General features: G+C 38.6%; 1 protein-coding gene across 38 annotated transcripts in view; it reads left to right on the forward strand.

The window, feature by feature from the left end:
• ptprk (protein tyrosine phosphatase receptor type K) overlaps window positions 1-15,223 on the forward strand; it is a 188,609-nt gene that overhangs the window by 145,941 nt on the left and 27,445 nt on the right. For 20 of the 38 annotated variants that reach the window (XM_084091696.1, XM_084091697.1, XM_084091675.1 and 17 more), the window contains 5 exons: window positions 164-200; window positions 6,956-7,091; window positions 11,699-11,728; window positions 13,229-13,389; window positions 14,424-14,459. In XM_084091696.1, coding sequence (XP_083947822.1) covers window positions 164-200; window positions 6,956-7,091; window positions 11,699-11,728; window positions 13,229-13,389; window positions 14,424-14,459 — 400 coding nt within the window. The remainder of the gene's footprint in view (window positions 1-163; window positions 201-6,955; window positions 7,092-11,698; window positions 11,729-13,228; window positions 13,390-14,423; window positions 14,460-15,223) is intronic. The other 18 variants (XM_084091679.1, XM_084091692.1, XM_084091700.1 and 15 more) reach the window with 3 other exon arrangements.

A 15,223-nucleotide genomic window follows, 5' to 3' on the forward strand; every position in this document is an offset into this window, starting at 1 on the left:
CCGCTTAATTAAGTGCGTCATCCGGGTATTTGAAGAGATTAAAATACCAGTCGTTCTACTCGATATGCGTTGCAGATATCTGTTTTGACATCTTTATGTTATTCTGCTCTGCTATTAATCGAGTTTTGAGAATTAACTGTAAATTGTTGTTGTTGTTTTTCAGGAAAGTAAAACGCAGTGTTTGAAACTGGCATTTAAAGGTAAGCCCTTTCATTTGAGAGCATGCATCTGAATCTCATCTCTCTGTCTCTGGTGTTATGATGTAAGAGCGTCTCTGAGCTTTCAGCAGCGTTTATACTGGGACACTGTTTGATTATATAGACAGACTATAGAGAGATATTTGATCGTCCTTTACCATCCTATAACCAGTTCTGTTCAGCATCAAATGCATGTATCATTTACATAAGCATCGCATTTATGAGTAAAATATTCTGAATTATACTATGTGAGCTTGCAATATAAAGAACAAATTCATACAGTATGTGATTTAAAAAAAAATGTAAAGTGGCAATAAATGCCCGAATCTGTACTTGAGTTCCGATAAAACTGAATACTTTGTTTTTACAAAAAAAAAAAAAAGATGACTTTTTACTCTGTGTGTAAACTTCATTTTCCTCAATGATTAAAAAATCCAAATAGCATTTTTATTTATCCGAATTTGACTAACAAGCCAATCAAACAAACTCAATCAAACTTAAATTTGACTTTCCTTCTGAGGGACAGTACAGGATGACAGTGAACTGGTGCTTTCAGACACAGACTCCAGACTACAGTCATGTGTTTTTATAATAACCATCACTGTACATGGATCAGATCCATGTGTTAAAAATGAGAAAATCTCAAACGTCTATTTTAAAAGCTTTCTCAGTACTTTTTACACCACTGGAAGCTGGTCAGTGAGTGTGTGACTGCAATCCCTGGTCTAAAAAAAAAAAAACTATAAAATATCTATTTGTAGTCATGTGCTGATGCTGTAGTAGAATATTTATAATTATTATATTTTTAAATTGATAGTGTAGTAGTCCTTCTCAAAACACTGTGGGATCTCTGAAGATTCTCTGCCATTTATTATACATCTAATAAAATTCATAAAGAATGAATAATCCATACCCACAGATATCAAGCAATCATTGAAGCGATGTTGAGTCAGCGTTGATGCGTCAACGCTAATTGCATTGAATGTTACAAAGTGTTGATGGTTCAGTATCACTTATTGATTCAACATTATGAATTGATGTTAGTTCAATATCAGGTTTGCACCCGCATTTAATGTTGAAACAATGGTGAGATTTCACCAAGAAATGAATGGTAATGTGACTGAATCAGCGTTACACTGTGACTGATTCTACATCACTGATGCTGAATCAATATTGAAATTAACAAAAATAATCAATGGTAATATTGTTTGATCAATGTTACAATGTGATGTTGATTCTAAATCACTTTTGTTGAAACGCTGAAAATACTGAAATGTAACAGCAGCGTAAAACAATGTTGCCAACTGATTTACCAAGGTAATGTTGAAACAACATTAATATTTCAGCTACACTGTATGAATTTCTTTCTTCTGCTGAACACTGGTTGACGATCACACGTTGATCTGATTGGTTACAAGGTCGTTTGTGACGTCAGAAACACCAGCGATTTCAAAGCGTGTTTTTGAGACTGTCTTTGGTTCACTGCAGTTTTAAGGAGAAAATACTCAGCAATGCTGTCGACTTATGAATTTACACATGGTTTGTCTTAAAGCATATTAAAAACACCACATAGACACATAAACAACATTAAAAGCTGGATTTTCACTTTAAATGATGTAAATGATGTTTCACTTTCACTTTATTCAGGACATTCCTAATAAACATTACTAAAGCAAGATGCATTTTTTAAGAATGTTATTCAAACACTTTAATAACTTTTAAATGTATCTAAATACAGTCAGTAACAATACAAATCAAAATCACGCATGCAAATTGTATCAATGTCACTATGCAGTCTGGGACAGTATCAGGAGACTAACATTCAATCTGAACTAAAGTGATGTTTATGTATGCATGTCATACATATCTCAGGACTAATATATTTCATATGTATATATATATATATATTTATTTTTTTTATTATTATTTTTTTTTTTTTTGTGGAGTTGTGACTTTGTATATATCAAAATAGTCATTTATGATTAGAGTTTAATCATGAATGCCTATTGAACATTTAGTTTTAAAGTACATATTTTCTCCAGCTAAATGTCCAATATGTTTTTTGTGCATGAAGTGATACACATGAGTGTATAAATTGTCTGGTGCGGTAATGACAGTACGGAAAGCACCTTCGGCCGTGTCTCGGCTGAGTTATTGCGCATTATTTCCTCCTCTGGCTCTTCATTAATTGTTTTTCAGCAGGAAATCGAATGATAAAAGTCCGCCCGAGGCTCCGAGCGCTCCCAGAACGGATTAGATATAGCCCACGTCATGTGTTGTTTAGCAACAAAAATACATTTTTGTTTTTAAGCATGGAATTTTATCTCCAAAATGGACGTAATCCAATTTCCATTGAATTGCTCCCAGTGTTTTTCTCTCCGATCAGACTCATAAGAGCTGACAGAAACACAAGTGTCCTGGCAGGGGGCAAAATTTGATGTCTGAACCAATACAGGCGTGCATCTAAAACCTCGCCACGCCGCCCATTAATCACCTTTCAACCCAAGTGTCGAAACTGACTGCGAGACCACCTTGCTGGCGAGGTCACAGGCTCTGCTTTTCCTTCATGAGAGATTCTTGTTTCTTGAGTTATAGATTACATTTTCCCACTGGAGACAGACTTGAGACATGCTGAAAATAAATGGTAACATCTAAATTAGCTGGGTTTGTTCAAGTCATTAATCAATATTATTTAACATCACAGAATCCGCCTAAATACACTGATTTATCAGATAGAAATAGCTCTTTAACGTAATAATTAAAATGTAACTTTTTTTTTTACAGTGCAGACGGCTGTAAACTAGAGACTAACCCACAGCAACAGTACATGAAAACAATGATCTAGTGGAAATCTATTAAATATTGACATTGTATGAGAGATTTTAGAATAGTGGGATCATTTTACTCATAGTATTAGTATTGCTACAACTGCGCATACATTAGGTTTGGAAATAAAGAAATATTGGAAATATCAGATCACACACTGTAAAGGAATAGTTGAGCTAAAAAATAAGGCAATCTATCGCATTCAACTTTTTAAGTTAACTCAACTAATCCTCTACAGTTAAAGACAACTTAAATACTTTTGTTCTTCTATTGTTTTTTTAACTTAAAAATTCTTGTCAAGGCAACTAAAACAAGTTGAACCAACTTGAAAAAATAAGGCAATCACACTCAACTTTTTAAGTTAACTCAACTTTTATTTTTTTACAGTGCACATTTATAAACAAAATATTTTTTTCAGATGGACAGAAAATAAAGTGCAGCGCGTCAAGAAGAGCCGTGTCCGTCTGTCAACTGAAGGCGTTCCTCACTGGATGATTGACAGCTTTGTTGATCATAATGCAGTCTATTTTTACGCATTGCAACATCCTTGCGTCCAGCGTAGACACTTTGTTGTCTATTGAACTAAAATATAACCAGAAATATAACTTATACCGCTAGCATCGGCAAATAAAATTCTAAACCAAAATGATTATTTTCAAACAGGTTTTCTAAATACTCCCAAAGAACGATGGACAAGCAGGTCGTCCTTCACTCCATTGGCTGAGCCAGAAGTTGACAAACAAACAGATTTATATTTTCACAGTGTCACAGTGAAAGTGTTATTATTTAAAAATAATAATTAAAAATGTGTAAATTGCTTATTAAAATATGTTTAATGAAAAAAAATATGAATATATAGGATTGGACCAGCAGATTAACAGATCTTTCGGCTCCCGATAGTAGTTCTCTCAGCTCTGCTTAAAGTCCCCCTGTGGTGAAAATCCAGCTTTTAATGTTGTTTATGTGTCTATGTGGTGTTTTTAATACGCTTTAAGACAAACCATGTGTAAATTCATAAGTCGACAGCATTGCTGAGTATTTTCTCCTTAAAACTGCAGTGAACCAAAGACAGTCTCAAAAACACGCTTTGAAATCGCTGGTGTTTCTGACGTCACAAACTACCTTGTAACCAATCAGATCAACGTGTGATCGTCAACCAGTGGATCTCTGAGCTGAGTGAGTGAGTGGAGGCGGGGCTCATTTGCATATTCATAGAGCCGCGCATACTAAATGAGGCAAGGGTGTCGAGTTACACTCAAGATATTTTAAGGCATTAAGAATTATTTTTCAAGGAAAAAACATTTAAATATGTCATTTTGGTGATCAAAGATGAGTTTTAAGGGATAAAATGATTGACTACAGGGGGACTTTAACATCCGTTCTGCAGATCCTGCCCTGGTTATGTGTTATTGACAGAGACAGGTCGAGTGAAGCTAACGCAGCACTCGCGTGTGTGATCGCTTCTTAAAGCCTGGAGGAAGAGTGTGGTTTGATGATGAAGGCCCGGTGCATTAGAGCAGCGTCTGGCCCCAGGCCGCGCGCTGTAGAGGACAGAGAGCCGTGTCACAGCGCCTTTGGTTTTGTGTGAGAGTTATTGTTGGGTGAAATAATCTGCCCCACAGATCCAGAGGCAGGAGAGTACAGCTGATGGCTTTATTTAAGAGGCCCATGTCAGCGGGTCATTGCCTTATCACTCTTAAAAGCTTATAGTAGAGCTTCAGGACACAGCGAAGATGCTTTTACTTCTCTTGCCCAGACATCTCGCACAATGCGGCATTTACAGGCAAACTCACGAGTGGAGTCAGCATCAAGACGGCCGTAAATGTCATACGCACCGAGCTGGAGTTTGGATCAATAGCCGTAGATGCCGTAATGATAGTTGTGCTGTTTTATCAGTGTGCGAGAGGTATTTCAGTCAGCAGTGATGTATTTCTGACAGGGTTATAGACCCGAAGCTCCACTGCAGCACACTGACACAATAGAGGAAGATCTGGCCAAATCACACCGTATCAACTCACACTCGACTTATCCAGACTACGGCTTCGTCCAACCATTACACATTATTTCGTTTTTTGTGTAATTTTTTTTTTTTATGTCATTACATTGGAGTATAAGAAACAAATGGCAAAAAAGCAATTCTGAAAAAAAAATCCGATATAGACTCCAGGACGCAGTTAATAAGAAAATGAAACCAAGACTTTAACCAAAACATTGAGTCTCATTCACTGAGCATGCGTACACACAAATTTGTGCGTGAAATGTGCGTATGAAAGTTTTTAAGAACAAATCACGATTCACCAAAAATGTAGTAATAAAATGTATTCTACATTTACGAAAAAATATAGGAACAACTGAAACCACACGTACGAAAAAAAGCTCTACGGCCTTATAATCATGTTTTATATTTCATATAACACGACTATAATTATATTTTCATATTATTATTCACGACTATTATTTATAGTTTCATTAATTGTATCATACAGTATAATCCATATATAAAATTATGTAATAGAATTATTAAATGATACAATTTAATTTGATCTTAAATAGATTCCATCATAGGCTACAGTTAAAGAGTGAGAAAGCTGTGTTACAGCTTCAGCTGCGAGGTGTCTCTGAATAACGCAGATATACGTGTGTGTACTGCTGGCTAGTGAGAGCTCTGTAGAAAAGGTGTGTGTTGTGTTTGAAAGTTTGACGAGAGTGACGAAAGGCTGTGTGGAAAGCCCTTATATGGAGATGTGTGGGCGTGTTTATGCAAATGACTCATTTACAATACTCCAAATTCACTAAGATCAGAACGAGCTTAAGAACAAATTCATGTGCATAAGAACGTGTTGTGAATTCTTCTGTGCGTACAAATACTAAATAATCCACGCAATTATAAGTGAAGGAGACCCACTGTTTAATTTTTTTTTTACTTTGTTTTAAAACTTTTATGTATTTAAATCAAGTTTACAGCATTAAAAATATATGAACTTTAAATGTAAAATCAAAAATCATAATCAAGTACTTTACATGTGCTTTAGTATGTTAGTCAACTTCTATAAAGCATGACAAAATATTATTGAAACATGATGCTTTAAAATGTGCTTTAAAGTAAAACTTTAATTTGACATTATTACAAGAGTGCACTTTTTAAAAGGTCTCTCTCTATAAATGCACTTAAGTGGCCTTTTATTTCATTCATATAGTGTTTTCTGCAAGTTTTTTAAATGTATATATACAGTATACTTTTAATATTTGAAGTACTCTACAAGTGCACATTTAATACATCAGAACAAGACACAATATTTCCTTCTCTGCATGTGAGAATAGAGATGTGAACTGTAGTGTACAGTGATGTGAATACAGTGTTCAGCATCAAACTCCCACAGGCCTTACATTGTGTTTAGCTCGACATCGTTCACGCTCTGTTCTTCAGGCTGCGCTTCGAGCCAGCGTCTTCTCTTTCAACTGTTTCATACATTTATTTTTAGAGCAGACTCATTTTTGTGTTTTGCATAATGTATTCGTGCCAGGTAATAATATTAGCGTTCAACAATGGAATGATACTGTGGTTGTCTGCCAATGTTTGGAGAAACGTATCCGACAGTCATTTTCAACCCATTCTGTTATGTTTTGGCAGCGAGAGAAAGAAAGAAATCACACGGCGAACTGATGGCAGTTTATGTTTGTGAAACGAATTGTTGTTGTGGTCAGAAGACTTTTGTGATGTTTGAAAGTGCATTTGGAACAAGATCTTGTAGAAACAGCGCATTAATGGCAGACATTTAATTATTTTGCAGTTCTAATGTTGCATCTAAGAAAGAAAAAGGCTCTTAAAAAGCTAAATCATATGTGATATGTTGAATTTGCTAAGCCATTGCTCCAACCTAACACTCATATGGGTGGATGTTAAATTAAAACTACTCTGTCTGTCCATTCAGGGGCCACAGAGGAGCCGGAAGTGATCCCAGATCCGGCCAAACAGACGGACCAGGTGGTGAAGATAGCGGGCATCAGCGCTGCGGTCCTGGTGTTCATTCTGCTGGTGCTCGTGGCCATCCTTCTGCTGAAGAAGAGGTAAGATGTGGCTCTGTAACCCACGAGCACACCACATCCTCCTCCCACTGCCATCTCATCACATCATCAGCAGCCGTGGGGCGTCCCGTCAGCACACACACTGATCAGGAGAGTTTCCTGCTATCACACCTCATTAATCAGCCGTTTACACAGGACACTTTACTGTATCTGAGGGCTTTTCAGAAGGTTCGGGGTCAGTCTCTTCTGCTCACCAAGGATGCATTTATTTGATCTAAAAACAGTAAAAACAGTGAAATATTATTTTTTATTTAAAATAGTTGTTTTCTATGTGAATATATTTTAAAATGTAATTTATTCCTGTGATCAAAGCTGAATTTTCAGCATCATTACTCCAGTCTTCAGTGTCACATGATCCTTCAGAAATCACTCTAATATGATGATTTGATGCTCAAGAAACATTTCTGATTATTATCAGTGATGAAAACAGTTCATATTTTTGTGGAAATCCTGTGATACATTTTATTTTTTTAGGATTCTTTGATGAATAGAAAGTTCAAAAGATCAGAATTTATTTTAAATAGAATCATTTAACATTATAAATGTCTTTACTGTCACTTCTGATCAATTTAAAGCATCCTTGATGAATACAACTATTATTATTATTATTTTTATTTATTTTTAAATAACTTCAGTTAAAGTTCAAATTTGTTCTCAAATCACTTGTCTTATTTATTTGTAGGCAGATTTGTAGGCAGACTATTAGTAATAATATAGTAATTGATGTCATTGCCTGTGGAAGCAGGGGTTGGTCGAGAGAGAGACTGATGGATCGGCTCATGAATCACCTTCATTTTGGTGGAAAAAGGTGGAAAACGTGCAGTGTAGTTGAACATTGGAGAGGACACACCAGAAAATATTTGCTGTTTGTGAGGGAAAGGAAAGAAGGGAGTGTGTTTCGAGCGTGTTTGGCTCTGTCTATGTGTAAATGAGCGCAGGGTTCAGTGCTTTAAGAGCCTGTACTGGACTCTACTCATCTCCACTGTTGTTTTCAAGGGGTGTATTTAATGTGCACCCCCAGATCTTCAGGATCTTACTTTCACTTTTCTCTCTATTGCTCAGCAAACAGCCTGGCATGGTTTCTGGCAGCTGCTGTCTAATGGCTCCATCATGTGGTGTTTACTTGAACAGCAGGCGGTGTTTAAAACACACACCAATGCTCATCGTAACAGACCAGGCTGGAAACATTAGTCTGACTCTCTATAAATACCCTTGGATGGATGGATGGATGGATGGATGGATGGATGGATGGATGGATGGATGGGTGGGTGGATGGATGGATGGATGGATGGATGGATGGGCGGACGGGTGGATGGATGGATGGATGGGCGGACGGATGGATGGATGGATGGGCGGACGGGTGGATGGATGGATGGATGGGTGGATGGATGGATGGATGGATGGATGGATGGATGGATGGATGGATGGATGGATGGATGGGCGGACGGGTGGATGGATGGATGGATGGATGGATGGATGGATGGATGGATGGGCGGATGGATGGATGGATGGATGGATGGATGGATGGATGGATGGGCGGACGGGTGGATGGATGGATGGGCGGACGGGTGGATGGATGGATGGATGGACGGGTGGATGGATGGATGGATGGATGGGTGGATGGATGGATGGATGGATGGGTGGATGGATGGATGGATGGGTGGACAGGTGGATGGGTGGATGGATGGATGGATGGGCGGACAGGTGGATGGATGGATGGATGGGTGGACAGGTGGATGGATGGATGGATGGATGGATGGATGGGTGGATGGATGGATGGATGGATGGATGGGCGGATGGATGGATGGATGGATGGATGGATGGGTGGATGGATGGATGGATGGGTGGATGGATGGATGGATGGATGGATGGGCGGATGGATGGATGGATGGATGGATGGATGGACGGGTGGATGGATGGATGGATGGATGGGTGGATGGATGGATGGATGGATGGGTGGATGGATGGATGGATGGGTGGACAGGTGGATGGGTGGATGGATGGATGGATGGGCGGACAGGTGGATGGATGGATGGATGGGTGGACGGATGGATGGATGGATGGATGGATGGATGGGTGGATGGATGGATGGATGGATGGATGGGCGGATGGATGGACAGGTGGATGGATGGATGGGTGGATGGATGGATGGATGGGTGGATGGATGGATGGATGGATGGATGGGCGGATGGATGGATGGATGGATGGATGGATGGATGGATGGGCGGACGGGTGGATGGATGGATGGATGGGCGGACGGATGGATGGATGGATGGGCGGACGGGTGGATGGGTGGATGGATGGATGGATGGATGGGTGGATGGGTGGATGGATGGATGGATGGGTGGATGGATGGATGGATGGATGGATGGATGGATGGATGGGCGGACGGGTGGATGGATGGATGGATGGATAGATAGATAGATAGATAGATAGATAGATAGATAGATAGATACAAAAATAAGTAATATAATAAAGTTGAATAAATGATTGTATGGAATAATTAAATGGCTAAATAATAATGAATAAAAACAAACAAAACAAATACTCACACAGATACACACAGGTTCTATTGAGAATCCTTAGATGCTTCAACAGTGATGTTTTCTTTTTTCCCTCAAAGCACATGTGTAGTTCTTTCTTTCTCATCCATCCACACACACACACACACACACACAGTTCAGATATTCATTGTTGCAGTGGCAGCAGGGAAGAGTCTTCGATAACCTTTAGTGAAATGAAGACCTTGCTCATGTGTGTAGATCAGGGCTCTTTTGAAAAGCTGAGTTCAGTGTTCAGAATCAAGGAATGTGTTTTCTTACCCCGCACACACACAGCACTCGCTCGTCTTCAATCAGGATCGTGCTCGTTGTTGTTTTCAGGGGAAGGAAAATTCTATTTATTGTAATACATAAGCATGCAATTTTAATGATGCACAAAAATGCAATCCATTTAGTGAGCGCACGTGTAAATGGATTACTTCTGTAGAGTCACACAATCAAAGTTCCTTTAAGCAAAACAACACTCAGTGTGGCAGAAGCAGAGATACTGTGAGTTCTAGTTAAACTGTACAACACACACACACACACACACGTGGGTCAGGTCGCACCAGCCCTTCAGAAGTTCGTTCTTTAACTGCAATGTAAAGTCCACACTAGAGTCTGAGGAACTACTAGCGACTTTATAACTTACTCTGTTCTCTATTCGGTTGTTCTCAAGGCAGAATGAAGCTAGTAAGTCGTAAGCTCTCCGTAAAGTAATGCACTGTCGCATAATATAACCGTTACACTCGATGATCCAATAGCAGCCTTCAAATACAAGAGCAGAAGTTTGTTGAACTTCTTTTGCCTCACGTAACTAACGGTACAAATATTTACCGCTTAATCATAAATAATATAATAGGTGTTTTACATGTAAATAACATTCAGAAACTGTATTTGAACTTTATAAAGGATCAATTAATCAATACTGATACAAAAAATAACATAAGAAATGACATTTATTTGATATAAATTGGCCTCAGATCCTGGTTTACTTCCCACCCTGACCCAGGAGCATCAGGAATATTCCTCATCCTCCATTCTTCACTCATTCTCTGAAGTGCACACCCCTCTTCCGTCATGTCTGTAAATGAGAGATACGGCAGTGATGTTAAACTGACACCTGTCGGCGTGGAGAAGGCAAACGCTTCTGGCTAGTGTAGACATACTGGATGTGTGATCCTTTGAATGACTGATTCCACATCAGAAGTGTCCAGTGCGAGCTGGCCTCACGAGATATAGCGGCCGTAGTGTTGGGCTGGTCATGTGATCTGAATGTGGGAGTGAACTTCTCCTGTGAACTGACTTCTTTTCAAACAAAACAGTGTTTGTTTCACCAACCAGCGTGTGTTTAGGCCCCGTTAAACACGTCTGAACACGTTTGGCAAATGTGTGACATTCCGCATCATTTTTTGTGTGTGTGAGAGATGATTGTGTATTTTAACATCCTGTTCAAATGAATGAATATGTGCACATATTGAAGCTCGATACACAGGTATAAATATAAATGGCTCTTTTCCAACTGAGCACTGGATTATCACTGTTTTCCGCTCAAACTGAAGATACTGCATCTTTAAAACGGTGGTCATTGACATATTGCTTATTTTGCAGGAAGTCAGCAGCTTTACTGCTTTGATTTGCAGCTTCTTTTTTTATTTGTGCCTTTTTGCTTGTGCTCTGCATATGTGATTTTTTTCCCCCTTCTTTCTTTAAAAATGGCTTTTTAAAAACATTTTTAAATGATCTGTGCTTCAAGTTTCATTGCAGTGATTGATCAAGTCAGAGCCCCTGAAATGCATGATGAAATCGCACAGCCAGAGTTTCTCCATGCTCTGAGTACTTTTTTTTTTTTCTTTTTTTTTCAGTCAATTGTCAAATAAATAGGCTGTCAGATTGCACGCAAATGTACAAAACAAGACATGCATGTTTGAATGAATGCCAGAGAGATCAGGCTAAAGTGTCTGTTGCTTCTGTTGGTAAGGTTGATTCCCACATTGCACTCACCAATATCTCTTCATCTGTTTGTGCTGTTTCTCATTCGCTCGCCAGGAGGAGCTACTATTCGTACTCATATTACCTGTAAGTAACAGAGACGCTCAGACAAAAGCAAAAGGCTGACACACATGCAGGGCTCTCTGCTCTCTGTCTATGGTTAGTCCTGTTAGTCTTTTAAAGATGCAGTATCCTTTTTTCAAGCGAAAACACAAATCGCTTCGACCAATCACGTTCCTTTTGCACTGTAGTAGTTCTTGGACGAGCTCGGCGACGGTCGCATCCAAGCGGTGTTATTTGAAAAAAGAATGCTGCACTTGTGTCTGTCCATTGTCTTTTCGGTTGGTTCTTTTGTTGTTTTGGTGTGTGCATGTGTGTGTGTGTGTGTGTGTGGGATAGTTACTCACCCTGTCTCCATCCACCTCACATTCTCATCCGCTCGTTCATTTGGTGAAGAGGGTGTTTCTTCATGCAGCTGTCCCGGGTGGCCTTTAGTCTAAACCTACACCTCTGCAAAATGTCAATCAAAAATAAAATCAAGATATTCCTGCTTGTATGTTTTCCTGTCGAAACAAAGCAACAGATTGAACATGCACTAATAATCATTTGCCTTACAAATCATCTTTCTTTCACAGCTCCACATTGCATTTCATGACATGACAAAGTAAAACCATGACAAGAGAATCTTTTTTTTTTTCTTCAGTTCAGATACAGTAAATCTATATCTTTATGATCTGTTCTGTATTTGCTTGCTCATATGCGACCTAAAAAAAAAACCACATTGACCTAAAAAAAAATGTTTTTGCAGTATTTTGTCTTGTTTTACACTGAAAAAAAAAAAATCTAATCATACTTAAACCGAGAAAAAAACTGTTAGTTTTTTTCAGACAGTTTTTACATGATTTGTTCATCCTGATGTTCGTGATGAATATTGTTCATTCAGCCGTAAACCTTTTCTTTAGATTTCCATTCATTTTAGAATAAATGTCACACATTTTTACGATATTTTCTTGATCTAGGAAGATATGTTAATATTTAAAGCCTTTAAATCTACTTGAAGATAAAATTTAAAATGATTTGACATTAATCTTAAGTTTACTGCACTGTAACAAGTTAAATATCACATTTTCTCTGTGTCATAAGACCCTTATGTTCAGATATTAACTGGAAAACAAGACAAAAGTGCTGATTAAGAAAATAATTTTTCGTAATTTTATTATGTTAGTCAAATGCTCTTTTTTTACTAATAATCATGTGTCATAAAATGTAGAATTAAAATAATACATTTAGACAAAAAATGCCTCATAAATGGCTAAACTAATTCTGTGACGGTAAAACTGTCAGGAAGTTTGAACAATTGGAACAGACATGGTTTTATTTCTCTGAATCACATCCACTAATTTGAAAGTATTCCTCAAAGTTGTCCTTTCCCACGGAACTAAAGCTTTCCCATTGGATCATCCCCGTTTCTCTCTCCTGTGTTCTGTATATTCCTCATGTGACTGCTTTGGCTGGGTGAAGGGTGGGATGATGCGGTTTCCCAGAGCAATAGATCTTCATTGATTCTCTCTTTCATTGGGTTATCAGGAAACTGGCCAAGAAGCGCAAGGATGCCATCGGGAACACCCGTCAGGAGATGACACACATGGTGAACTCCATGGATCGCAGTTACGCTGACCAGAGCACTCTGCACGCGGAGGAGCCCGTGTCCGTCACCTTCATGGACTCGCACAACTTCAGCAACCGCTGTGAGTACTCCAGCCCTCCGCAACAACACAGTGGATTACTCTGGAGCAGGAGTTTGCACTTATATATGAGGTCTGATACATCAGGACGATGAAGAGAGTGGGGCGACACAGTTAATGTGTGTTTATCGGACGCTAGTGTGTGTAATGAGAACATTTTAGTAGTCTAGATTGTGTACCTCTCTCTATTGAAGCTTGTTTCTGCCACAGAATAAAAAATAAAAAAGGTAATTGCAACTTTTTATCTCACAATTCTGACTTTCTTTCTCACAATTGCGTTTACATCATCTGCGTTTACATATATGTGTTATAAAGTCAGAATTGCATGATATAAAGTTGCAATTATGCGTTATAAAGTCAGAATTGTGTGATATAAAGTTGCAATTATGTGTTATAAAGTCAGAATTGTATGATATAAAGTTGCAATTATGTGTTATAAAGTCAAAATTGTATGATATAAAGTTGCAATTATGTGTTATAAAGTCGCAATTATGTGTTATAAAGTCACAATTGCGTGATAAAAAGTCGCAATTATGTGTTATAAAGTCACAATTGCGTGATATAAAGTCGCAATTATGTTTTATAAAGTCACAATTGCGTGATATAAAGTCGCAATTGTGTGTTATAAAGTTGCAATTGCGAGAAAAAAGTCAGAATTGCGAGTTTATTTCTCTCAGTTCTAACTTTATAACACACAATTCTGACTTTATATCATGCAATTCTGAGAAATAAAGTCACGGATATCTTTTAAAATGTGTTATTCTGTGGCGGAAACAAGCTTCCCTGTCTCTCTCGCCCAGCCCAACGCAAGAGCATTTAATGCCTGCACCCACTGCTCTGCATTTCACAAAGGTTTTTAAAGCGTCCCGGTTCAGGTATTAGTAATGACTGGATATTGCGTGACCGTGCACATGCACCCACGTTTAACAAGCACTTCTGTTGAATCGTGAGTAAAAACTCAAGCAGTGAGGCGTGTGATTTCAGTTTCTGAACTTGATTTTGTTTGATTCACGATAACTCTGCATGTTTCTCTGCAGTGCCTAATGACCCTCTCGTGCCGACAGCTGTATTAGGTGAGGACTGAATGTATCGTGTGCTCATGTCTGTGACTGGATCACTGGAGTATTCAGTTCAACCTGTCGTGTGGCTCAAAGACAACATGAAATCAAGTCGACCCTGTTTACTTGCCTTGAACATGGCGCTTACAGCTCTTATTGTGCACATTTAAGTTAGTGCACACTTTAGTTAAGGGGAAAAAACATAATATTTTGTCAAGATTTGTTAACTTCTGAAATGACCTTTCTGCCAGCGTAACTAAAGAGGTTTGGGTGGGGACATTAATATTAACCAACAATTGGCCAATCCAATCAAATCACAGTGAATAAAGTCAAACCCTGTCCTTTACATTAGTGTCCTCTGAACATCGCGCTATTGAAGTGAAATGTAATTTCATGTTGTCTTTAATTGGTCCATATTTCCGATTAGTTAAATACTTCAAGTCATGAGGTAAAGCTTGATTCAGCTTGTGTTTGAATTGAGCTGAGTACTCCTGCTGCACATAAAGACCTTCATTACCCAGCATGCATCACTCATGTACTGTAGCCCCTCACCATGATCCTGTTGTGTTACGTAGAACTGGGTTTCTCAATCATTTCCACGGGCAGCGCTGTGTCACACACTAAACCCATGTGCCCGTTCAGTCAATGGACTCTACTACTAACAAGTCACATCACAAGTGTTAAACATCATCAACATCTGCAGCGCAGGAGCCTGTAGGAACAGACTGAGATCGACTGTGTTTGAGCAATCCCAGAATCCCCTTACAAATGTCTCTTGA

Source organism: Abramis brama (assembly GCF_963993115.1).
Source record: "Abramis brama genome assembly, chromosome: 18".
Lineage (NCBI taxonomy): Eukaryota > Metazoa > Chordata > Actinopteri > Cypriniformes > Leuciscidae > Abramis > Abramis brama.